The sequence below is a fragment of the Struthio camelus genome, chromosome 11 (assembly GCF_040807025.1).
Source record: "Struthio camelus isolate bStrCam1 chromosome 11, bStrCam1.hap1, whole genome shotgun sequence".
NCBI classification, from domain to species: Eukaryota; Metazoa; Chordata; class Aves; order Struthioniformes; family Struthionidae; genus Struthio; species Struthio camelus.
Genome location: NC_090952.1, coordinates 27,229,175 through 27,254,097, shown reverse-complemented (window position 1 = coordinate 27,254,097; position 24,923 = coordinate 27,229,175). Strand labels below are relative to the sequence as shown.

Genomic DNA, 24,923 nt, shown 5'->3' with positions numbered 1-24,923 from the left:
CTGGAGAATTTATGACCAGACCCCAGAGCAGAGGAGGAGGCAGTCACAGCCTGCCTCCGAGGTTCGGCCAGCAAACCACGAAGCTTCCTCTGCAGGGCTGGCCCTGCTCCCCTCCTCGGGGCGCTCTGCACCGCCAGGACGCCGGGCCAGAGCCACATAGCCAGGAGGAGGGAAGAGACCTGCGGCTCTGCCCTCCTCCCCTCCATACCTGGGCGAGCCGAGGCAGCGCGTTCTGAGGAGTCAGACATCAACGTCTATATTGTCCCTAAGTCAGAGAATAGGTGCAGCGATGTTTTACTCCGTACTTTTAAACCACAACATAGCAGAGTTTAGTTGCTGAGCTACCGAGACAGTTGTGTGCTGCAAGCCAGAGTCCGACCTGGAAAAGGCAAGGCAGATTGGATTCCCTACGGCTTCCTGAAAATCCAAACAATGAGACCTTCGAAAACTTTTAATACAGAAAGGAAAGTGGTTGAAGTCCCAGCCTCATTAAAGCATTAACCCCCTGGAATGAGGGTGAGGCTGGATTTCACCCCATTGCTGGAAATGTTTGAGGAGCTGCCACTGTTTGGCATCGCTGGCTGCGAGCTCCAGCAAGTGTAATCTGAGTTGCCCTTTTATTAAGTGCAAGCGAAATAACAAGCAAGGCTCAAACCAGCTCTATAAAAAGCCATTGGGATGTTTGACCTCACTGGAAACAGGAGGCAGCACTAGGTAAAATAGAGCAACCACTAGCCAAGGCTCCAACACGGCAATGAACAGCTGCGGATGGCTCAATGAGGAGGCAAAGCTCAGCTTCCAATTCAGAGTGAGAAGGAGTCTCCGGAGTGTTTCGGGGGCAGCTCAGAGGAGCCCGGAGAGCCGGCACAGCCTGGAAAGCAGCACCTGCTCTGCTCAGTACCATCTTCCAGGGCGGCTGGGCAGCGCCGGTGCCCGGTGCCAAGCTGGGCAGAGCCACACGGGAGGAATCAGCGAGGCCAAAGGTACGGGAACCCCGTGTCATGCACCCGGCCAGGGCTTGGAGCCATGCAAGTGAGTCCTGCGAGCGCAGGTGGTGCCCGAGCTGGGCGTCTGCACCGGCGGCTCCAAAGGCGGCCATGCTGTGGGGCCGCAGTCTGAGCGGCACCTGAGCAGCTCGTGATTTCACGCAGGTTGCTCTGCATATGTAAACAAGGCTGCTCAAGACCTCGCACTTCCTCTAAGAGCACATTTGCAGCTAGCTGGATTCCTGCCTGATAAGGTAAGGCTGCTTTTAAGCTCTCTCTTCACGATTTAGAACAAGCATTAAGGAGCCTGTACTTTTTCCTACAACAGTGTTGCCTTCCTTGAGCTTTTTCTTTGGGGTTGACTCTTGCCGGGAGGAGATTTGTGGCATGTTGAGTCCTGTAAAAACAACAGAGCTCCTTGGGCGCCAGTCCTCTGTTTGTACACATGGAGGAGTTAAAACAGTGGCTGCATGAAATTACCGTTAATAGAGAATGTACAGTTTTATAGCATGGGTGATAAACGGTTCTCTGACTGGTCTCAGATATCTTCACTCGACCTAATTTTCTTCTTTTACCCAATTACACTACAAGTATCTTCTATTTTAAAATCGGATTTGACAGTGAGGGAATTGTTCCAAATCTGTTCCTTCTGGCAGTGATTTATACTAAATAACGCTACGTGCTGTATTTGTGCAATCCACCCTGCTCTCAGACTGAATTGCAATAGTAGGACATGAATATTTGTTTGAGTCGGGGGGACACAACATGACAAAAATCGAGCTGCTTGGACATATTCTCAGTCTCAAGAACTCCAAGGCAGTTTCAGTTCACAATTCCGACTGCAGTCTCCAACCGAGATCATGATCTACCTTGATTCTTTGGCTGACTCTTTTAAACCATACTCTGTAAAGGATGGCTTACTGATGAGATCGCTATCACCCCGACTTGCACCTCAGCTCGGAGGGGAACATAAGCAATTCGTACAGCTGGGGTTTGGCAGAAACAGATGAGATACAAACTGGGTGGACCCTGAATCTGAAGTTTCGCAAAGTAAATCAAAAGTGTGCTCTGGGGATAGCTTTCTGCTATCAAAGTAGTGCAAAGGGTGAGTCAGGACGTCCAATCCGTCTTGCCTCAGATTCATGTGGGAGAGGAACTTCAGCAGTAGGCTGGTGTGTGTGAAATGAGAGCGTGATTTTGTTTAAGGGCATATTTTCTGTTGTCAAGTTATGCCTCAGTGAAAGTGCTCAGCCCTTGGTTCCTGCGCAAACATCACAAGCCATGGGAATCTCGTCGGCGAGGCGACTCCGTGCCCAGGACAGCCCTCGTCTGGCTGCCGGGCTTCCTTCTGCTTGTGCGGGCACCGTTTCTTCAGCTGTTAGAGCTGCAGAAGTGAAAATTAGATTGATATTGCAAAACCAAAACATATCATCACTACAGATCAGACAACCCAGATAGACTTTTTTTTTTTTTTTGGAAAAAGACAAACAGAAAAAAAATACCGTTAACTGTAGAACTTTCCACTTCTGACTGCAGAGGTTTCACACTGAAGTGTGAGTGCAATAGCGTGATATGTTCACAGCCAAGCAATGAGGGCAGACTCTACCGAAAGGCATTTCTGTCTCAATTAAGTCAGTTATTCCGTCTGCTCATGGACATGACAGAAAGATATAGGATTGAGGAATGACATTCCTGTACTTCGCAGTCCTATCAAGATGAACATCCTTTTCCTGGAAATGCCATGAAATAATAGTTTCCAAACGTGCAGCACAAGTAATAGCGTGCACACTTAATTCTTTCCTTATTGCAACAGCCTCAGAAATACAGGCTCTACTTAAAATGTAAAAAAACACTAGTTATATACGACAGTGCTTTTTATTACCTAATTTTTTTTGAAACGGCATGTTCTGAAAACAATGTTTCAGCAGGAGGCTGGTTTTGAAGAGCCTTTCACTGTCTCCCTGCAACATGTAAATGAGCGTGGATAAATCAGACTGGGCGTTTCAGCCCTCTCCTTCCCTGTACATCCTGCAGCAAACGCCTTTGCTTTCTTAACAGCTTTGTAGGCAGCAAGTCTCATTTCAGGCAGACATTCAGTGGTATTCCTGTCTGTGTGTGTGCTTCTGGGCTCAGGCAGCAGAGGTGACAGGGAGGGATGCAGCTCAAACCTGAATAAGAAAAGTTGGGTGAAGGGCAAAATAGAGCCATTTTATGGTCCCTTGCATAAATCAGCCCTTGTGCATCTGCCTGGGTGCATTTTAGCTGTAGGGATGGTTAAGTCTCACTATGTTTTTATGCCTTTGTAATGAAGTCATTCAGTATCAGAAAGCACTGTGCGCTGATCAGCCAGCAGACTTTACACACGTACATGTGTGTAAACTGTAGATGTGTTTTTGCACTGCCAACCAGGTAATCCTGTATTTTGTTTTAAACGGCCTGACCCTGAACTCAGCGGAGGCTCCGTAAGGCTTTGGCTTGGGCTCACATGTGTTGTTAATCAAGCAGAGGCATTAGATTCCCCATGAGTGGTGGTGGGAGGACAACACCTGTGTTTCTGTCTCTTGGGTTTCATGACCTTTTAGTGCCAAGGGCTCTGGGCAGCCACCATCGCCACCATGCTGCAGTGCTTCAGGACATTCCTCCCTGTAAATACCAGGAATCTGAGGACTACTCCTTGGACCATTTTTATATATCATATATATCAGTTATATAGGCACACAAGAACTTTTCAGTTTGGGATTGTCTCAGAAGATAGCAAGTCACAGTCAGGAAGACATGGTGGTGCTACCTCTGCCTCTGCCCACTCAGACAGCCCTAGTCGCCTCAGCTGTTCCTGCTAGAGTTAGAGAACTGCCTGAAAGAGGTGGAGGAAGAAATGAAATCTTGATTAACTCTGACACCTGGTGGACAATTAGCAGAGGGAGATGAGCCAGGGCAGGGGAACCTGTCCCTGTGGCAGGCCAGGCACCGTGCGCATCACGTGGCTGCACATGGCTTTCCGCCCCAGAAGGCGAAGGCTGAACTGTGGTATCATATGTGTGCACACAGTATCATCCTTCATGTTCAGAGACAGCAGCATGCAATCTAGTTACAATCTCGTCCTGTAGCTGTCACATGAATTGTAAATACAGGCTAACTGTATCTAGGGTCATCCATGAGCAAACTGACTGCTATGACTCACTTGAACTCAGACTCAAGACTTAAGAACATGAGTCCACTGGACAGTTTTTAAGTAATAATGTTCCTTAAAATGGAACGTTTTGCAAATGCACCTAAACCTCCATGATTTCTGTGGCTGCGTGGCACTCATGTATTTTGGAGAAACATAGGTCAGTCAGTCTAACCTTGACATCCAAGGAAACGCAAACAGCTAATAACTTCAAAAGTGACTGCTCAATGGCTTCTTGCCAAACAGGGAGGTCACATGAGGAGACAGCAACCGGGTGCACTGAGCAGAGCTGTCAATGAGGACGGGGACATCAGCCAGCACGTCCACCTAGAGCTGCGGGTGACACCGACGGAAAGGGATCACAAACCTCTCGAGCACCAGAAATTCAAAGCGGCCTCAAGAAATGGGATGCAATCTAAAAGATGACATTTCAAACAAAGGAGAAATATTCCTCCTGAAAAGGAGGAATGCCTAAACGCAAAATCAAGACTTAGTGTCCAGTTCCCAGACAGCCGATAACTCCTTCCTGCCAGTACCACTGAACAAAGCATCTCACCTGAGCTTGCTCCAGAGCTGCCTCAGGGACGAGGCTTAATGGGAGTGACTTGCAGCCTGCAGCAATTGTCCTAGAGGAACAAAAACAGCCTGCAAGGGTTGCTTTGGGACACCTGGCCTCTGTATACTCATGCTGACTCAGTAAAGGAGACGGACTGGATAGAGTTTCTTGATTACGGCATTTCATTGATGCTTTGGTGCAACTAAAGGGTTGGGTGCAGCCCAACCTGCCCAACCTACCCATTTATCAATCAAACTTGAACAGCTGTTACGCTTACTAACATCTTACATTGTGCTTGATTTTCAATGCCATCTGCTTTGAGTTGTAATGAAATGAATAGAGTGCATTGAATAACCGGTCTCAATTTGCATCAGAAATTGGCAACAGTCATACTTTAAAGGCAAGGAAAAATATACTTGCTACCCTTTGTTTGGAAAGAAAAAAAAAAAAACCTTGGATACAAGTCATCAGAGTGGCTGTATACTTCATGTTCTGCCCAACCCAACTAGTGGGTGTAGCCCACTTGCTACAGCTGATGGTGCTGCAGGACATAAATCAGCAGGCCTTGCTTTTTGAAGACTAGGAGAAAATGAAACTTAAGGAAAGGGAAGTTTAAGAAGAAAAGCAAGAAAGCTGGCAGTAGGGTCTGTTCAGAGCCCCCGTAGGTGCAGGGTTTGGTGGTTTTCCTCACTGTCCACGTACGCAAGCCAGCCGTTTAGGCAGTGTTGAGCTTGGACTATGTCCTGTGCTAGGACTTTGCCAATTCTAGGCATTTCTGGGGCCTGGATTGGTCCCATGGACCAATGGAAGGGTTGTAACTCAGGCCCCAGAAATGCCTAGTGCTGCCAACTTCAAGTACCACAACGATTAACAAACTGAAAAAAACAGCCATTTGTGTTCTCTGCGACTTGAGAACTCTAAACTCTTTACTTTTTTTTTCTTTTTTATAATATGAAGGAAAAAAAGCATTAGTAACAGGATGTGAGTTACTAATACCTACCTACAGAGACACTTTTTCAAATGTGTCCCTTGTAAGTGATACTTGCAGAAAATGAGTCACAAGCAATGAATCAGTGTCTGCAGAGCTACATGAAATAGAAAGCCAATATTCAACTTTTTTAACTCTTAAATTAGACACAGGAGGGAATCACTGTACCAAGAATTACAACCCTATGGGGAAATACCCAGTGAAACCAAAGTCTTCCTGCCTGTGTTACCCTCCTGAGAAAAGTCTCAGTTAAAAAGGATAACAAAAGAAAGAAGGCCCAACAGTTCAGTCTGACACGTAGCCATCTCTACTCATCTGAATCAAAGGAGAGCCAGATTTTGGGAATATCTCAAAATAAAATTATCCAAAGAGGAGAAGCGTTAGACTGAGGATGCTGGGGTGATGAGAAATGGAAGCTTGTGATCAGATTAAGTCTCTGCCTTTTCCTTTTATTTAAACACAGGTCAGTACACTTCAGGAGCAGTAACTGCATTTACAGCCTTCAAGCTCTTCAAGCCTGCTTCCCACTCCCCTTTCCCCCAGAAAGGCCACATGGGCTCTCGTCATCACGCCAGGGGAGCTGGGTCCATCAGGTCTGCTGATACTTGACTTGGTCCCGAGACACCAATGCAATGCCCAAGTGGCAACTTAATGGCAGGTCTAATGCAGTGGCTGGCACCCGCATTTTGGTCTCTAGGCCATGTGCAGAGGCCTCTAGCCTTCACACGCAGAAGCTGGGCGGCGGCATACCTTCCTTTAGCTTATTCCTGAAATACCACATGGCTTATGCTGGCTGCTATTACCCTGCTAGCCAGTTACCCACCATAGGTGGTCTCGAGCTGCCAAAGGATGGGCAGCTTTTCCTACTTGTAACCTATGCCAAGTAGTTTGGCACAGCTTCACCCACGCTTACGTTTTTGAGGCAGTCCCCATTTCAGGTCCTGAAATAGGATCACTTGTTTAAATATATTTAAGGTAGCCTGAAAATTCCCCTGTTCAGTGTGTTGCTCTGCCATGGATTTCCTGCATGACCTTAAGGATGAGTCTTTTAGTGCGTGAGCTCTCTGCTTTACAGATGGTGACAGGAGCAGAGCCTTTTGTGGGGCATGTGGATAGCACAGCAAGGGGACCAACAGTGACAGCAGTGGTGGGAGACCTCTGAAGAGGTAGCTTTGAAGAATAAAGTGAGATGCTTTATATAGAAGACATTTCAAAACCTCTACTTTCTACCAAAATTCAAATAAGAAATGCAAATTATTGCAGTACCTTTGCCTTTACAACCTTTGTTTTTATTCCCTACAGAAATGTCCTGTCCATCCTACCTTGTGCCAAACATTTCCAGCAGCCCTGTCACGATGCAGAGCAACAGAACTTGTCCTGATCCTGTTATAACGTTTAAATATAGCTTGTATGCAACCACTTACACCATCATATTCATACCCGGGCTTCTGGCAAACAGTGCTGCCTTGTGGGTTTTATGTCGCTTCATCAGCAAGAAGAACAAAGCTGTGATTTTCATGATCAATCTGGCCATGGCCGACCTGGCTCACGTTCTCTCACTGCCACTGCGAATATACTACTATACTAACCACACATGGCCTTTTGGGAGGTTCCTTTGCTTACTGTGTTTCTACCTGAAGTATCTCAACATGTACGCGAGCATTTGCTTCCTCACCTGCATCAGCATCCAGAGGTACCTCTTCCTGTACCAGCCATTCAAAGCTAAGGACTGGAAGCGGCGGTACGACCTGGCCATCAGCGCCGTGGTGTGGCTGTTCGTGGGGGCAGCTTGCTCACCGTTTCCCATCATGCGAAACTACGGCCTAGCCAACAGTACAAATACCTGCTTTGCAGACCTCGAAGTCCGGCAGATCAACAGCAAGGTGGCCACGGTGCTGATGACAACGACGGCGGAGCTATTTGGGTTCGTGGGCCCTCTTGTTATTATTTTATTCTGCACTTTGAAAACAAAAGATTCCCTTCGGGGATTCCAGATACCGCTGCAAAACAGCAGCGAGAGGCAGAAAGCTTTACGGATGGTTTCCATGTGCGCCATTGTGTTCTTTGTGTGTTTTGCACCGTACCACATCAACTTCTTTTTCTACATGATGGTGAAAGAAAATGTTATTACAGACTGTTCCTTACGTACAATCACTCTTTACACACAACCCTTTTGCTTAAGTCTTGCAAGTCTGGACTGCTGTTTGGATCCAATCCTGTATTTCTTCATGACTTCAGACTTTCAGGATCAGATATCAAGGCATAGCAGCATGGTCATCAGGAGTCGGCTCATGAGCAAAGAAAGCGCCTCATCGATTAAGGAATGAAAAGAAGGCTTGAAAAATTAACAAAGTATTTTGTATGAAATCTAGGACTGTTCTGTTATGTTCACTTACCAACCGTTAAGGAAGATCCTGCAAGTTTGCTTTTTCAGAGGAGTTTTGCGGCAGTGGAAATCTTTTGATTTACACAAAGTAAGAAGGAAAAAAGTAAAAGCGTGTTAGTAGCTGCTGAGTGACCCAGCTGGTGTGACTGCACCTGCTGACGTGATGCCCACGCCTGACCCGACCGGACCGCAAAAGTGCAGACGGGAGCAGAGAGGCTTTCGCTGGGAAACAGCGGAAACGTCCCAGCAGCCTTTTTGTATTTTTCCAACTTTAGTAGTTTTCTGGCCAAGCCGAAGATAATCATACGCTGACATCCACCAAAGTGTCTTCTCAATTAAAAATATGCAGTGCATACGAGAAGCTGAAAATGGCCAATAACACTCAGTGACTGTTTCAGGTCTCTACGCTCAGGCACACTGCACGTGAAAGGTTCACAGCTTGCTTCAGCACGGCAGCCTCAGGGTGCTGACTTTAAGTACACCCTGCGAGTCACAACACTTGCATTTGTTTTGTTCTCTTTGTATTTCTCCCTTCCTGTCTCGTTCATCATGTGTTTCCTCTCACTCAGCTCTAAGCTTGCTCTCCACTGCTGACCCAGCCTGCAATTGCAACTACAGCCACCACCATGGCAAGTGCCCCGCGCTGCCGCACAAGCTCTCCCCTGACTCTGCAGCCGCTCTGGGGAGCGGGACTGGCTCTGCTCCGATTGCCTCTTTCCCCCCGGCTGCCCGCTTCGCAACGGGGTGCTGCGGCGCAAGGCGTCTGCGTCAGGACTGTGGGGTTCAGGACCGCGAGGAGCCTCTGGCGGCTGCGGGGAGCCCATCTGCTCGGACTAAGCACCAGTGCAGGCTGGATTTAATGCCCCAGTGGCTCCGTTCGAGCCCCTGCTCTGTTCTGCGTGAGGCCGTCTTAGGCCAAGAGGGATCTGTGACGGTTCCACCATGAAACGCGTCCTCAACAAAATCAGCTGAAAAATCTTTAAAAAAAGTAAGGTGTCCTTGCCATGATTATTTCACTAATCGAGCAATGGCTAATTTCTTCAAGTAAACTCACAGGTATTTTTCCCATCATCCCCTCTTATGACCTTAATGTTTACATTTTTATGACTTCATTAATTATTGCTAATTGACTATTAAAAGCAGTCACAAGACAGGGTTCCGTTTACCCCTAAAGTGTTTTAAGTACGTCATAGCTCTTAGGCCAAATTCATCCAGTTTGTGTAACTTCAAGGCTTTCAGCGTGCCGATAGCTGGGGATAGTTTTGGCCGAACACAGGCACTGATTTATACCCTTTGGAAAGCCTGGGGCTTTTCAAAAGCATTCTGAGAAAGTCTCAGTAAACATCAGTGGCAGCGCCTCAGATGTTACTGTAACATTCAAGGAATTTCAGAAACGCTTGCTAAGTATAACTGAAATCTAACTACTTAATTCCACTTTGCTACATTTTGACTCAATCAAAATTTTTCTGCATATTAGTTTTACACACAGTGAAGAGGGAAAAAGCAAACAACAGCCAGGTTTAAATAACCATGACACCAGAGTTCCTCTAAAAGGCAGTGAAGACATACTGTTTCAATAGAATAAGCTACTGTAGTTCTCCTGTTTGTAAAAAGATGATTATGGTCTGTAGTATGGGGAATTTAATCTTACACATGCACGAGAGTACTGAAATGTGCTTATCTGAAGGAAATAGCTTTTAAGAACACTGTATTCTTGCAAGTTGCTCTAGTTTCGTAGTGAGAAAACTACAGAGCAAGTGAACAGTCCATCTCTCATTGAAGGCAATGGACATTTTTCCACTGGTTTAACTGGGCAGTTTATTATGCCAATGTTATATGTATGCTCGTTTACACACTGCAGGTAATCCCTTTAAAATGTGAGCAGAGGTTGATGCTCAGGTATAGTTAAGCATGTATAATGCAATTCTTGCCAACTTAGCAACTTTCTCACGAGCTAGATACTGTACAACATCATCCGTGAATAAGACTCTAGTTTCAATGGTTGTTTTGAGGATTTTTATAGACCTTGATTACCTAGCATGTAGCTAGGAGCTGCTTACTGTAATTGCCTTCTCAAACAATTCTGCATTTATGAGGTGGAAACAAGTTGAAGACACTGCTATGGTAACTGTGTAGCTTGTTCTACATTTTTCCTTCTAAAAATTGATGCTTAAAAAATAAACGCGTTTTGGCAACTGTAAACTGAGTTTCATAGTTATCACTTACACCTGCAGAACCAAATGAGATCAGTTTCTCCATCACATAAATCACAGACTTACCCTCAGATGATTAAGTGCCTTGGCCACTACCAGCTTCTGTTATTCTTAAACAGATTGCTTGCCTGTCTGCAGAAAGGTTTTCACTCCAGTCAAATAGGATTATTTTCATTTTTTTTAAAAACTACAACAATTAAATTGGATTTAGCCATATTTTGTGGATAGAAAGGTGCTTCAGAGCAGGACAGCTTCTCACCCTTCCCCTGCAGGAATAGGTGCGGTGCTGAAGAGCTGTCAGTCATAACCCCAGGGATGCCCGCGTCCCGGCATGGGGCACGACTGGTTGAAGCTGACTGACCAGGGTCATTTTTATGTACAAGCAGGACTGTAGAAACGAAGACTATGTCTTACCCAAAAATCAATTTGTAGATCCAAACCTATGTGGCTTGAAAAAGCACGAGCACCATGTAATTAGTAAGGATAGTCCTCTATGCACTCAAAGTTGAAATGGGGAATTGTCAGGGGAACGCGGTCTCTCAGTTTCTGGGGAGTGACAGCAACTCTCCCACCCTGAACATTGCATTCTGGGAGGAAAGGCTTTTTGGACGAATGCCATAGGGAGTACAGATAACTTTTTGTGAGACTTGAGGTCCCCGGACTCATGAGAGCAGTTGTTTGGTGAGCAACACGCTCTCTCTTTGTCACTTGCTCCGAGGCCATTTTGTGCTTATCTACCCTGATTTCTGGGAAGGATGAGTCAACATCAATATAAACAGATATGGTAGCTCTGTAAGGGTGACATCCCTGTCACCACAACAGCATCCCTAAGCACCCTCAGCCTCGATCACTCATGCTGGAGCCCCAGTCTTCCTGCCTCTTCTCCTCTCTGAGCTCCCTTAGACCCACATGAAACCAGTCCCTTTTACATATTGGAGTAGAAAGCTGGGGCAAAGTCAGTGCATGATGTATTCCCCTTCTCTGGCACTCGCGCTGGTCAGAAGACAGTCTCAGTTACATCCAGGAGCAATGCATCTGCTAGCAAAAGAAAAAGCGTTCCTTTGCAGGGTGAGCAAGCAGTTACCCTATCTTAACTGATATCAGAACGCTGATAATTCCTCTCCCAGTCTAAGCCCATAGATACGTCTGTGAGAACGGGGCCCCTGTGCACAACACCAAATGCATTTGGAAAGAAACAGAACCAGCGGTGTAACTCACAGTACTTAACACCTCTCTTCAAGCCTCAGATTGAGCTGGAGGATTTTGTGAGCACCTTGGCTTTGTTTTCTTTTCCTAAATGAAATTACCAGTGCTCTGTGCAGAGAAAAATCAAGATATGCTGTAAATATAGGCTAGCAGCTCAAAAACTAGGAGACAACTCAAAAAGTATGAATAGTCTTTGTTCTATTTCACAGATTTTGGAGTCACGACATGTGAATTTTGACCAGAAATCCCTCATCTACAGTTTACACAAGGGCTCATTCTGAAAAGGTAGAGGGGGACTGACAAGTTTTTACTCTAAAATAAATTGAAGCCTCCTAAAAAGACTATCTCTGTAGAGGCCACTTGGGTGTAGTGGTGAAGCTCAGCTGTGTGCAGCAGGCCACCAGCAACTCACTTGCACAGCACTAAGAGCCAGATAGTGATGCCTTCGGTCTGAGCATACCAGCTCTCTGCACAAGGGTGAGTTGCTATTTGTGGGGATAAGACCTCTTCCTTCTGAAAAGCCCAGATTTGTTTTTCCATACATCCTTCAGGTGCATCCTGTCAGATGTCACCAAATGCAGAACATGAAAGAGGTGCCCATTATATGCATTTGGCCTTCTGCCCACAGGATACCAGTCTAAAGGCAAAGAATCAAAGGCCTTAGATAAAAGTTTCACAGTGATTTAAAAATTCCTTTTATCTTCTGCCTTTAAAAATGTAAAATTGCATAGTGTAAAATATGCATGTTTAGTGTTAACAATGAGCCAGAATAAAAATACACATGCAGTTGAAAAAAGAATGAAAAAAGTTGTTTAGTATATGTCGAAGGGACAGGCTTGATGCTCTTCAGCCCACTGACCTTTCACAGCCAGGAATGCCACGACCTTCTGCAAAGCACAGCAGAGAGCTGATGAGCAGAGGAGGGACGTGACATGATTATGAACCCAAAGTGCCAGTCTGGTCCTCACTGCAGACTGACAGCCGATGACCCTCCCGCCCCACCACCCCTGCTCTCAGTAGGTACCTATAAATAGGCTGCAGCAGCAGCTGGAGAGGATGCTGGATGTGTGCCTTGCTCACAGAAGTAGGAAGCGCTAGCCTGGATATCCTGATAAGATAGCCACTTGGTTTGTGAAAAACCTCCAAACTCTGGAGAGAGGCAGGCACTGGAACAGTGCCCATCTCCCCGTTACGGATTCGGGAACATTGCAGCAAACACCTGAGCATCGTTCTTGCTGCCAAGGATCTGCATCAGCTGCTGAAAAAGATGCACAGGGAGAAAACCTCGAAGGATGAGCAGTATTTACACCCTGCCAGGCTAGGGCTTTGCTCTTGGTTGACACTGCAAGCACGGGGCTTTGCAGGGTTTTTTTGTGGATAAAATTTAAAAATGATAGATAAGCACACAGTAATGCAGAAGCCATAGATACAACTATAAGCGTTAGTATACAATCTGTTTGGATCTCCCCTAAAATGCGTTTTCCTTCCAAAACCAGCAGAATATACCTGCAGTTACTTGGTCCTGACAGCGGGGAGCTGCTGTCCCTGCGCTCTGCCTTCGCGAGGACGTGGAGCCGTGGAGCAAAGCAACCGCCCGTCCAGCGAGCGCAGTACGTCCCCGTCAAGGGTCCTCCTCTCCCTTTCTTTCGGCACTGTCACGAAGCGCTGCTTCAGGGCGCACCGACGTGCCACTGCTCTCGGACGCCCGGGACAGCGCTCCCGCCCGCGCAGCGGCACCCCCGCAACGGCACGGCTTTCGGAGCTGGGGTGCTCAACTGCAATGGGAACAGATGCAAGCCCGATCCCAGACCCTGGCTACATAAAAAGGCTATAACGTCTTCCTTTTTTCATTTCTGTTCTCAGTTACGTTTCTGCTCCTTTTGTGGGGTCATATAACCAATTAAAAAAAAATCTAGAAAAAGTAGTCCTATTTATATATTATATGTAATAAGAAAGGGAAACATGCCAGGAGGCATATCATTGCAAACACTGGGCCATAAGATGCAACACTAAATATTACATAACGCTGTCCAGCTGGAGATGAATCACAGTAAGTCACACTACAATGATTGCATCTATCATATATGCAACGTATGCATACGCTGATCACGAGAGTCGGGAAGGGAGGTCGTCTTTCCCAGGTCCTCTGCAGGCAGTAGGAGAATTAACACACCCACTCCTCCCCAGAGGGAAGGAGTTAAAGGAGGCAGAAAGACGACAAACATTGATGAAATCGGGGGTGATGGACACTTTTTAAAAAAGCAAATGTTTTGGGAAACTCTCAACCTTAAAACATCAGATTGTTTCAGGAATAAAGCCTAAACCCTTAAAAGCTTTAGCCTATAGCCTTTATAGTCTCAAGACTAACAAAACTTCCAAGGAACGGAAGGAAGGGGAGGAAAATTACTACTTTCCAGTGAATTTCTACTGATATGCCTTTCAGTTTTACCTTAGTGAGTACTTAGTGGAAGATTTTTCTTTCTGTATTTCGTCGTTTTTATCAAGCAAATGGCAAGCGATTGATTGCAGATAACAGCAAAAACAGCTTGCCTGAAGGAACGAATGCACAAATCATTGTAACGCACAAGTTCGGTGCAAACAGAAAAAAAGAAATCTGTGCCTGAGTCTTAAATCACCCTGCAGTTGGATCAAATGACGTCATTTGATCTAACTTACGTTGGATCAAATCCAACATGTTTTAACGTCATTAACTCTACACATTTTCTGTGGCGAAGAGAAACAAAATACAGGATTTCCTGTTCTACAGACGCCGTATTGGTCTGCAGATGCCGGCAGGATTTCAGCACTCTGAAATTTCCCTCAACATGCTGAAGTTTAAAGAAGGATCTTTGGGGCTGGGATCTCGGAGAAAAGTTGTAGCGAATAAAAGCAGAAAGATTGCTCCTGCTGCTCGCTAGCATGGATGCCTCCCCCCTGAAGAATGGCAGTTCCAGGAAGGTAAGCTTGATTTCTCTAACAGTTTCTTCAGTAGATATAAGTTACCGCAATGTTGAGCAATATTTTCATCCCCCCCCAAGGTCTTACCAGACAAACGCTGGTACAATGTCCTCCACAGCTTTGGACAGTGGAAATTTATTCCTATTTCTTTTCATTCTGAAGGGCTGGGGGAGCAGAGGACAGTGCGTTAGAGCACAAGCCTGCTATGTGCAGCTGCAAATAGGCAAAGTCTGTTTTACCGAAAATACTTCAGAACCGTTTTGATTGACAGAAGCTACTATAACCGCTCCGTTCTGTTTACGTGCTTTCTACTAGTGCCTGGATTGAAAAAGCAAATGAAATTACTGCTTAAAGCAGAAGGTCCAGAAAGCCTCTACTGCTTAAAATAAGAAGCTTTAGAAAAACTTATTTGAAGCCAAAAGCAGATTTTTTTTTTTTTCACTAGCCTGCTTGTCCTTCCAGCATCTAAGGATTTGAGCAGGTCCAAGGGAGGACGCTCTGCTGTAGAGAGCGGGCTCCGATGTGACCGAGGACTCCCCAAAGCTGGGGGCTCCTCAGACGTGCAGTTTGGAGGGCAGCTTCGTAATACTTTGAAGAACAAATACATGGAAAAGATGAGGGCAAACACGCCAGTAAATCTGGGAGCAGTAAAGGCAATACCGCAGAAATGTAGAACTGGGTGGGGCACGCAGTGATTCAGAATAACCAGGCAATTTTCAATAACGAGAGCCGCATACGGATCTAGAAAAAGAAATTGCTAACACACTCAGAAAACGGAACAAGGGTATTATCATCGCTGTCTTAAGCCGCTAATTAATTGCAAACATCAGTTGTTGATTAAAAAAAAAATCACAGTGCTACATGCACCACCAGCACTCTGATTCTGCCGGTGGCAATAGCTTTCTCCCCCCTCTACTTGCAGCCAGACAGGAATTAATTTTAGCATGCAGCTGGATAAAACTCAGCTTTGCCACTCAGAAAAAAGCCTGCACAGCTACCGCCCGCGTGTAAACCGGTGCGTGCACGGGCAGCGCGTTCGAGGCTGCTTCGCCCCGCGCAGCTCCTCTCCCGGGGAGCCGACGGCACCCGCTCGCTCGACCCTGGCGGCACTTACAGCAAGAGCATCCACCTGCTGCGAGCGGCCTTTGAGCGCTGGCACACCGGCAATAAGGACAAACAAAAAAAATCAAGGAGTTGCAAGGAGTATTTTCTGCACGTTTCAGAAAGTCGCTGAGCCGAAAGCTCGCCAAGGCGCCTGGGACGGGGGCCCCGAGCAGCACCTCGGCCCCGACCCAGCGTCACTGGTGGCAAAACACGGAGAGAGCTGCAGGGACGCGGGGCGAGGTACAGGCGAGACAAAGCTCCCCGCCGAGTCCACACCGAGTTAACAGTAATAATAAATTAAAAAAAACCCCTATTTCCAGAAGCGCTGCACTGCATAACCGCTGGGCTGAGCCCAGGCGGCCGGCAGCTCGGCAGGAGGCTCCGAGCCGCCCCCTTGCCAGCAGCGTGAGCCGCCGCTATCAAACTAAATCCAAAAGCGTCTGCTGGCAAGAGCAAGCGGCACGCGCTCCGGCTCGGCGCAAACACCGAAAGGTGGCGGGGGAGGGAAAAAAACAACCCCCAAATCCAGCCAACAGCGCCCAGGTCTCGCGGCTCCGGTTTGGTAGCGGAATGAGAAACCTTCCACCGCAGGGTCACCAGCCCAGGCGCCCGCAGCGGCCAGGGAGCGCATCCGCGCAGCAGGCAGCCCGCCCGGGCGTTTCACTTCGCTGTTTCATTTTTACATCCTTAAAATAGGAGAAACAAGTGAGAAGGAACCCCAGCGTCACAAGGACTTGATTCAAACATCAGGACCTAAGCGGCGGGCGAACGCTAACGCGGGCGGCCGGCCCTCGGCAGCGCAGCGAGGCCGAAGAGCGGCCGCCGGCGCCGACCGGCCGCGAGCCCCCTGAGACAGGTTTTGGCACCTCTCCATTGAGGACTGTTCGGCTCCTGGCCGGCAGCTCTGGCATGAAGAACGCCAGGCTGCGTATTTTTATTTATTTTCATAATTTTTCTTTAAGTATATATATATACGCGTATGTCGATATAAACATTCTCCTCCTGCGAACGAGGGCAGGACGTGCTCCCTGCGAGCGGGCGCGAGGAGGGCAGGAGAGCCAGCGGAGAAGCGGCCTGGTTCGAGAGCCCCGGCGCAGAGCTGACGGTGCTTTAGAGCACCGTGCCCAGCCCAGGCTTCGAGAAGCGCTCGGTCCTCTGCGGCCCGGCTGCCCCGGAGTTTGGCTAGGGGAGCTCCAGTCCAAATCTAGAGTGCTCGGGGGAAAAATCTGGTCTTTGCTCTGGTTTCCCGGAGCAGCGCAAAGCTCTTGCCCCGAGCCGGGTCCCTGCCACGGGCGATCTCCCCGGGGAAGCACCAGGCACCGCGCTCGGGACCACCAGGAGCAGCAGCGGTTGGTCCATTCACCAACCACCACGGCGGCTTAATTCGGCAGCACCATCACGGGGCTCCGCGGCGCTGCGGGATCTGGTCTCCCGCGGCGAGGTGAGGAGGATGCCCAAGGCCACCGGCCGTCTGACACCTTGCGGTCGCTTACAGACCACACTTCTGGCACCTCACCACCAAAAAAGCCCAGCACTGTTTTGTCCCAAGCGCTGCTACAGACGCTGCCTGGTTTTGCAGCCTGCCACGTGCGTAATCATCGCTACCCAAAAAGCGGAGTTGCCCTGCGGGCTTTGCTCAGGAATAGTGAAATGCATTGAATTCATTACCTCTTGGAGACCTGAGCGAGCGCCCGTGAACTACACAAGACCCGCAGGTACCCTCAGCATTGATGATAGGAGGTGAAAAGGGTAAACGGATGAAATGAATTTCTGGTCTAACTAACAGACAAATGTATTTATCTTCCTTCATGTCCTGAGTTGTTGCTGGAAGATAATTTCTGTTGCTACAACACGATGCCTGCGTAATGTGCCATGAGTACAGAAATTGAGTTAGCAGTACTGACAGATAGGCTGTGTGTGTTCAGCCAGCTATTAGTTTTTAAATCCCCTCTCAAATCTGGAGCCAGAGCGCTGATAAAGCCGTCTGCACCTCTCCATCACCGGCCCCCGCTCCAGCCTGCTGCCGGCCAGCACCACCGTTACTGATGGTGATTACTGCCCTTGCCGCCGGTTCACATCGGACCTCTGCTCAGCTCCGAACGGGCAACGTCTCAGTGCGCTCTGAGCTTGTGTTATTTATGGTCCCACCTGAATCACCTGTAGACGTGCCAGAGGCACCAGTTTCACAGGAGTTTGACAGAAAATTGCAGGTGGATGATCCGGAGCATGACTGCAGCCTCTGTGCTCTTATCAGCGCACGAGGGTGCGGGAGAGCAGGATCGCCAGCCGCCCTCGCACGGACTAAACCTGCTCCGAGCTGCCTGGGAGATGCCACCAAGCCCAACGCGCACGTGCTCTCTAGCCGTATACACATGCACCCCTATATAAAAGAAATATAACATTTCTGTAGGTCAACACTAGCTCAGTCCCTTCCAGGGTGGAGGCTCTACCTGGCTGGTGCTTCTGTGCTTCTGAGTTCAGAACGACAGACAGGAAAGATGATGCAGATTTTTTGGACGTACTACGGCCGGGATGTACACAGGGTCACGACACCCCACACCAGGCCACCGGCCCGCGTTAAGAGAACTTTCGGTCCTCTTTGACTAAGTTCGATCTGTTTCTTAAGGGAGTAAACCGCTTATCTGTTTCTTGCTATCTCTCTTTTGAGAGATAGATACGTACGTATACTGTCTACAGCACCATAGTCCTCGAGGATCATCCGAGGGCGTAAGAAGCAGCAGACTACAGGGCAATGCAGCAATACACCAGTTCATTGTTCCAGTGAGGTCAAACACTTGAGGTCCAGTTGTGGCCGACTGGACAGTTTGCTGCACAGAAATACCCATGGGGGGGGCAGACCCTTCCGTGAGAACACTGTAATCTAAATGCATCGACACTATGAGCCATCTCACTTAAAACTTAGGTTTCTGTACTGAAGCGCATTTATTCAATGTGGGAAAATATTGAGAAGTTTTTGGCTTTACAGCATCTGTTTTTTCTCCCTACAGAAACCCTCCATTCACCTTAATTGTCTTGAGTGAAGACGTTCAGTCGAGATGGAGACCAACATGTCCTCTGGAAACTGTACTGATCCCCAGATGTCCTTTCAGTCCACCCTGTATGCAACCACTTACACCATCATATTCATACCCGGGCTTCTGGCAAACAGTGCTGCCTTGTGGGTTTTATGTCGCTTCATCAGCAAGAAGAGCAAAGCTGTGATTTTCATGATCAATCTGGCCGTGGCCGACCTGGCTCACGTTCTCTCACTGCCTTTACGAATGTATTACTATATAAACCATACGTGGCCTTTTGGAAGCTTTCTTTGCCAGGTGTGTTTCTACCTGAAGTATCTCAACATGTACGCGAGCATTTGCTTCCTCACCTGCATCAGCATCCAGAGGTACCTCTTCCTTCTCCACCCGTTCAAGGCGAAGGACTGGAAGCGGAGGTACGACGCGGCCATCAGCGCCGCGGTGTGGCTGTTCGTGGGGGCAGCTTGCTTACCGCTGCCCATTGTGAGGAGCCCGGCCTTATCCAACACCACAAACACATGCTTTTCCGACCTAGGTGTGAAGCAAATGACACCAGGAGCCTCTATCGCTTTGGTGACAGTTGCGGAGCTATTTGGGTTTGTGATCCCCTTGGGTATCATTGCCTGTTGCACGTGGAAGATGAGGCAGTCCTTGCAGGAATGTCAAACGGAGCTGCAAAATGCCAGTGAGAAGCAGAAAGCTTTGCGAATGGTGTTAATGTGCGCTGCTGTGTTCTTCATATGCTTCACCCCATACCACATCAACTTCCCGTTATTTATGATGGTAATAGAGAACATCATCAAAGACTGTGCCATTCACAGGAGCACGCTCCGCTTCCACCCCATCTCCCTCTGCCTCGCGAGCCTGAACTGCTGCTTGGATCCAGTCCTCTACTACTTCATGACATCCGAGTTTCAGGACCAATTGCTGCGACACAGCCATGCTGCCCTGAGGTCTTGGTTTGCACGCAAAGGGAGCAGCCTCTCTGTTAGGGAGACCAGCGACAATATTCATATGAAAAAACAAAGTTTTCCACGTTTCAAATTTTGGTCCCTTCCAAAATTCTTTGGTCGAATAAATAGTATGGAAATTCCTCCGATGCCACCAGCTGAGCTTTTGTTAGAGTCCATCTCTTGAAACATAAGACATTTCCCTCCATATAGGTGCTTCTCAGAGCTCTAGTGAAGACTGCATTAGGTGTCTGAATACATGTTGCATTACCCTTGTTTGCAACAGGTACAAGAGTGACACAGAATGACACTTCGATGAAAACACATTTCGTAGTTGCATTGTTGCTATTAGTGACTGTCTGACCCACAGTGGTCTCCGTCATGTTATTATTAAACTATTTGAAACAGCCATCACCAATACCAGTATTTTTCTCCAGGCTGAACTGCAGCAGGTGTGGTTCCCTACAATTCCTTTCGCTTCGGTGGAGTCCCACAGGAAAAGGGAATATTTCTGAACCAGAAAAAAACGTATCTATGTATTTGTCCTTCTTGAAAATCCTTCTAAACCCTGGCTTGCAACCAGGCAGCTCTGCCCTCAACAGAGGTACCACCGGCTGGAATTACAGCACTGACTGCAGCTGCATACATCCAATTAAAATTGCCTGTGCTGCGCTCTCATTAGGCTCTAGATCCAGACAGTTAACTATCTCCACGTAAAACAAACCTCCTCCCATTGAGGACCTAACCTAGACCAGACTGCAGGACTACAACGTTACCAGCAAACACCAAGCTAGCAGCATTAACCCATGTTCACGTCAGCGTTAAAGGGAGTTTTCAAACGAGCTGAGCTATGTCAGCTGAGTTTACTCTATAGAAAAAAGCCACCTAGACTTAAGTGAGGGAGCTTAGGCTGCTGGGAGCTGCAAGACACTAAAGCGATTATAAGGGATGAATACTTGAAAGATGACTGTAAGGGGATATGCCAAGCGCGAGGTGGGAGAGGGACCGGGCAGTCCTTCCCACAGCACGTTCGCGCGCAGGACCTGCCACGGGGGAGCTCGCAGTCGGTGCTGCCATCTCCTGTTGTTATTAGGAGTCTTGTGTTACCTGGCATTTTGCTAAAGCCTCTGCTCCTAGATTAAGATGTTATATGAGGCTCTCGGCTTTGCCTTAAAGAACAAAAACGCTTCCAGCCCTCGCTGGTTCCCAAAAGTTCACAAAGCTGACCCAAGCGCATCCTTAAGGCTTCAGACTCGGGAGCAAATAAAATTATCCCACAACATGTATTTTGGCATTACGGGTGTTATTTTAAGTGCTGTGACTTGTAAATAACCTCATCATCTCGGGGAGCTCCAGCAGGCGCCGCAGAGACGGAAATCGCCCCCTGCTTTGCCTTGGGGGGTGTCTGCACGCGGGAGCCTGCAGAGGCCAAGCGGAGTCCCGCGAGCGTGCCGGCCCGCCGCGGGCCGGCCACGTTTGCTTTGCGGACCAAGGCATCGAGGGCTGCAACGCCAAAAGCCCTCAAAGAGCGACACAAGCAAACGCAGGCAGAGCACTTCTGCCAGTTAGCCTCCCACAGGACGGAAAGCAGCCTCGCGGGTAATTGGACGCACGTTTCCAAGCCCCGCTGCGTTTCCGGGACCGCGCGCTGCCAAAGCTGTGCTTAGACAGACGAGAGGAGGTCCGGGCAGCCGGCACTGATTTGCTTTGGTGCTTCAGCACGCAGGCGACCGCCAGAAAACCTGCCGCAGCCCAAATCCGTCTGCCCCGAGCTAGCAGAAGTCTCCTCCGAAAAAGAAAGAAAAAAAAAAAAACCCAGAAAAACAAAGGGACATGTTTTCCTTGCTTGCTTTGCGGGGAGGAAGCAAGGCTAAAAAACCCCCCCCCCCGTTTCAGAGGCCCTTACAAAAGGATGGCACCAACCCCGCAGCACGCACAGGCAGAGCGGGAAACGGGAGAAAAACGTCTCTCGTTAAGTGAACGAACGACCAGCCGCAGGCAAACCGGGCAGGAAGGGGACGCGGCGCAGGCAAACCGACCCCGACGAGGCCAACAGCGCCACTGATCCAGGAACGGGGTTTCGGGCTGAGCGCGTCCCTGGGGACGGCTGCGGCCACCCCGCAGGCGCCCGCGTCGCCGGACACCCGCTCCCGGGCGCGACCTGACCTTCCCGGCAGCACTCGCCCCGATTCCCACGGGGACTTAGGCCCTGTCCATTTTCCGATAGTTCGGCTTTTCAAGCCGTTTTGGCAATGCCAACCCCCCCCCCCCGGCCCCCAGAAGACCACAGGAAGAAGAAGAGCAAGACAAAAAGTCGGGACGATCCGTGAGGCTGGGACGGAGGCGTGCCGGAGGGCTGGGCGATGCGCGACGCCGCTCCGCTGCTGCGGGAACAGCTGCAACAGCTTAGTGGCTTTTCTGCTTGTGCATCTATACATAAATATATATGTGTGTGTGTATGTATATACATGCACGCACACACACATTATACATATGCATACATACACACTTTATATAAATATATATGTGTGTGTTAAAAAAGAAAAGAAATTACGCAGTACTTCAGAAGGCAATAAGGAATTATCAGAGACGTCTCTCACGCACAGTGCTTTCTAGGGCGCTGCAAGAAGGGAAGGAAGGCTGCTTTTTTCCTTTGCTAAAAATATCTCTCTACATTTCTTTCCCACCGTGACCGCACGCCTCTAGCCCAAAGACAGCCTCGTTACTTTGCGTCTGCAAAAACACTCAGTCTCAGTCCTCAATGAAATGTGCACCATCTACCCACGAGCGAGACACAGAGTCTCATGATTTTTGGCCCGCTTCTAACAGCCGCGGCTCCTGGAAGCGAGCTGCTTGGAGATCCTCCCTCCTCGCTCCGGAGGGAGCGGCGCGCGGTGCTCGTCGGAGGGAAAAACCACCGCAGCAGCAGAGACTCGAATCCCGAGCGCGACCTCCACGGGCAGGAGGCAAACGTCATTGCTGTCAACCAAAGCAAAACCGGGGGTGGTTTTCCAGACAGCCGTGACCGCATGCAAGTCCCAGGTCCGGACTCCTGGGCTCAGCACACGCGCGAGCGCCGGCAAAACCCCGAGCTCCTGGAGAGGCAGGAGCCGCCCCCGGGGGGGTCCCGCTTCCAGCGGCAACTCCCGCCTGCAGCGCCTGCTTCTGCTCTCCGACTGTTTGCAGCGCGCGCTTGTTTGCGTTGGGTTGGGCGGGGGGTGTAGGGGGGGTGTTTGGTTTTTTTTTTTTAAAAGACAGACTTGCCCTTGGCAGCAGATGGACGGGTGCCGCCAGGGAGGCCCGGGCAGAGCCCGCTCGCGGCGGCGGCAGTAAGGCGGCCGGCCCTGCCGACGCTCCGCTGGGCCGCGCGCTCCGCTGCGTCCGCCCCGCCAGCGCCCTGCTCCCCGGGCTCCCGCCCCAGCAGCAGCAGGCGAAACAGCCCGAAGCGCCGGCCAGCTGAAGGCAAGAGTCGCTCAGGCCGCTTTCAAGGATCACTCCTACCGCCGCCAGCGCGGTCAGCCGCTACCCGAGCATCCCCTGCGGCGCCAGCGGGTTGGGGGAAGGATCTCGATTTTTGATATCGTCTCCTGCTGTAAGAGTTCCCTTTGTCCACGGGCAAAGGAGGCACCCGAGCAGCGGGGCTGCTGCAGGCACGAGCGCGACTGGGACACGCGCGTTTGGCTGCCGACTTGCAGGAAAGCCGAGCGCGGGGCAGGGCGACGGCACAGGGCGCGCGAGCGCGGGCTGCGTGCAAGAGCCCAGCCCAGGCAAAACAGGATATGGTTACATCCCGAGTCGCGCTTCTGAAGCAAAACGCCGCTACAGTAAACAGGGCTGCTGAACCGAGCGCGGGCTAGCCTTTCCTATAAACGAGCTGCCTCCCGGGGAAGTGAAAGTGCAAAACTGAGCATCCATTGCACATCTCGGCGGGGAGGGAAAAAATATCCGATAAAGAGCTTGCGCTGCAGAAACGGCACCCCAGCTCGGCCCCGGGTAGCCAAAGCCTGCCCGCTGCCTAGGTGGGGGGGTTTCTGTTATTATTATTTTTTTTTTTTTTTATTGCCTATAGACTGACCGACCTCAGCCTTTCCATCCAAAGCCAGGGCAAAGCCGGCAGGAGGAGGGCGCAGAGGAGCGCAGCGCCGCCGCGGGTCCCGGGCGGAGGGCACGTCCCGCGGGAAGCGCCCGGCCCGCCGTCGCCGTAGGATCAAACACAGGCAGCGGGCGAAGCCCTGCCAAGAGATCCGTGCTCCTAACGCACGCCGCCGCCTCCCGACGGGGCCAGGCACCGCGCGGACGGCGGCGAAGGGCTGGGCCGGGGCGCGGACCCTCGAGCGACCCGGCCCTCACGGCGGGCGGCAGCTACACGGGCGATTGCACAGCATTAAACGCGTTACCGTAAGCCCTCCGGGTACGATGGGGGCAGCGCTTTGTGGTCATTTTGGTGGGCTCTGGGATGCAAGATTTAGCGTCTGGGGATCGCCGGTTTTTGCATCGCGTGATTGCAGGGCGAGAGGAGCAGCGAGGCAGGCGGGCGCAGCAGCCGGGCAGCTGCCCGGAGGCGCCGGCAGGCGCGGGAAAGCTTCCCGCCGCCGAGCCCCCCGCAAGCACGAGCCCCCCGCAAGCACGGCCGCGCTGCGAGAGCGACCCGAAAGGAGCCGCCACCCGCCGCCGAGGCCTCGGGGCGCTTCGCAAAACAGCCCACGGGGCGAACAAGGTCCGTTTAAGCAACAAAGCCAAAACCTCTGATGCTTTTATTCCAGAAGTAGCAACGGATTAATCCATCCCCAGGCCAGCGGAGACAGGAGCGAAGACACCACAGTGCTGAAAGCTCTGCCTCCCACAGTCCCCGGGCCAACGTTAAGCAACCAGCAGACTTCAACAAAAAGGCTGCAAGCTTTAAAGAGCAGGAGGGTCAGCTAATAAAAATGACCCTAACTATGAAAGCATTGCAGTTTGTGCAAAAAGCAAATATGTGACCCCGATGCCTCCAAAATAAGTGACTGGGAAGAGGAGGTGGCACCTGCGAGCCCCCGACCGGAGACCCGTGCCACATCCTGGCCAGCAGCGAAGGAGGGCATCTACTGCCAGGTGGGCGAAGGATGCTGCAACCCGGGGCCCTGGGCCTGGCCACGCGCTTCCTCCACACCCCCGCCGTCACCCTTCATCCCGGCGAGCTCCCTCTCCCCGCCAGCGCTCACCCCAAATAACGGGCCGCCAAAGACACCCGTGCCACGGGGCAGCATCCCCCCAGCTGCGGCGAGCGCCGCCCCGGCCCTCGGCCGGGCCTCACCTGGGGGCCGTACCCCAGCAAAGCCGCCTCCGAGCGAGCGATCCGCTAACTGACCCACGTACACAACGGACTGAAAGCT

At 50.1% G+C, this 24,923-nt stretch overlaps 2 protein-coding genes across 8 annotated transcripts; both read left to right on the top strand.

Moving 5' to 3' along the window:
• Positions 1-160: 160 nt before the first annotated feature.
• Positions 161-10,287, top strand: LOC104152336 (putative P2Y purinoceptor 10). Of its 7 annotated transcripts, XM_068956654.1 has the most exons (3): positions 965-983; positions 1,152-1,240; positions 7,002-10,287. In XM_068956654.1, exon 3 carries the CDS (start codon positions 7,004-7,006, stop codon positions 8,024-8,026), a length of 1,023 nt encoding a protein of 340 aa, XP_068812755.1. In that variant the 5' UTR covers positions 965-983; positions 1,152-1,240; positions 7,002-7,003; the 3' UTR covers positions 8,027-10,287. The 7 variants fall into 7 exon arrangements, 6 of the variants coding, with proteins under 6 accessions (XP_068812753.1, XP_068812755.1, XP_068812758.1 ...); XM_068956652.1 differs by lacking the exon at positions 1,152-1,240 and having other exon boundaries at positions 161-983; XR_011143392.1 differs by lacking the exons at positions 965-983; positions 7,002-10,287 and adding an exon at positions 4,402-4,460 and having other exon boundaries at positions 990-1,240.
• Positions 10,288-13,405: 3,118 nt separating this feature from the next.
• On the top strand, positions 13,406-20,835 carry LOC104152338 (putative P2Y purinoceptor 10). The gene is made up of 2 exons (XM_009687643.2): positions 13,406-14,462; positions 18,575-20,835. Exon 2 carries the CDS (start codon positions 18,623-18,625, stop codon positions 19,736-19,738), a length of 1,116 nt encoding a protein of 371 aa, XP_009685938.2. The 5' UTR covers positions 13,406-14,462; positions 18,575-18,622; the 3' UTR covers positions 19,739-20,835.
• Positions 20,836-24,923: the final 4,088 nt, after the last annotated feature.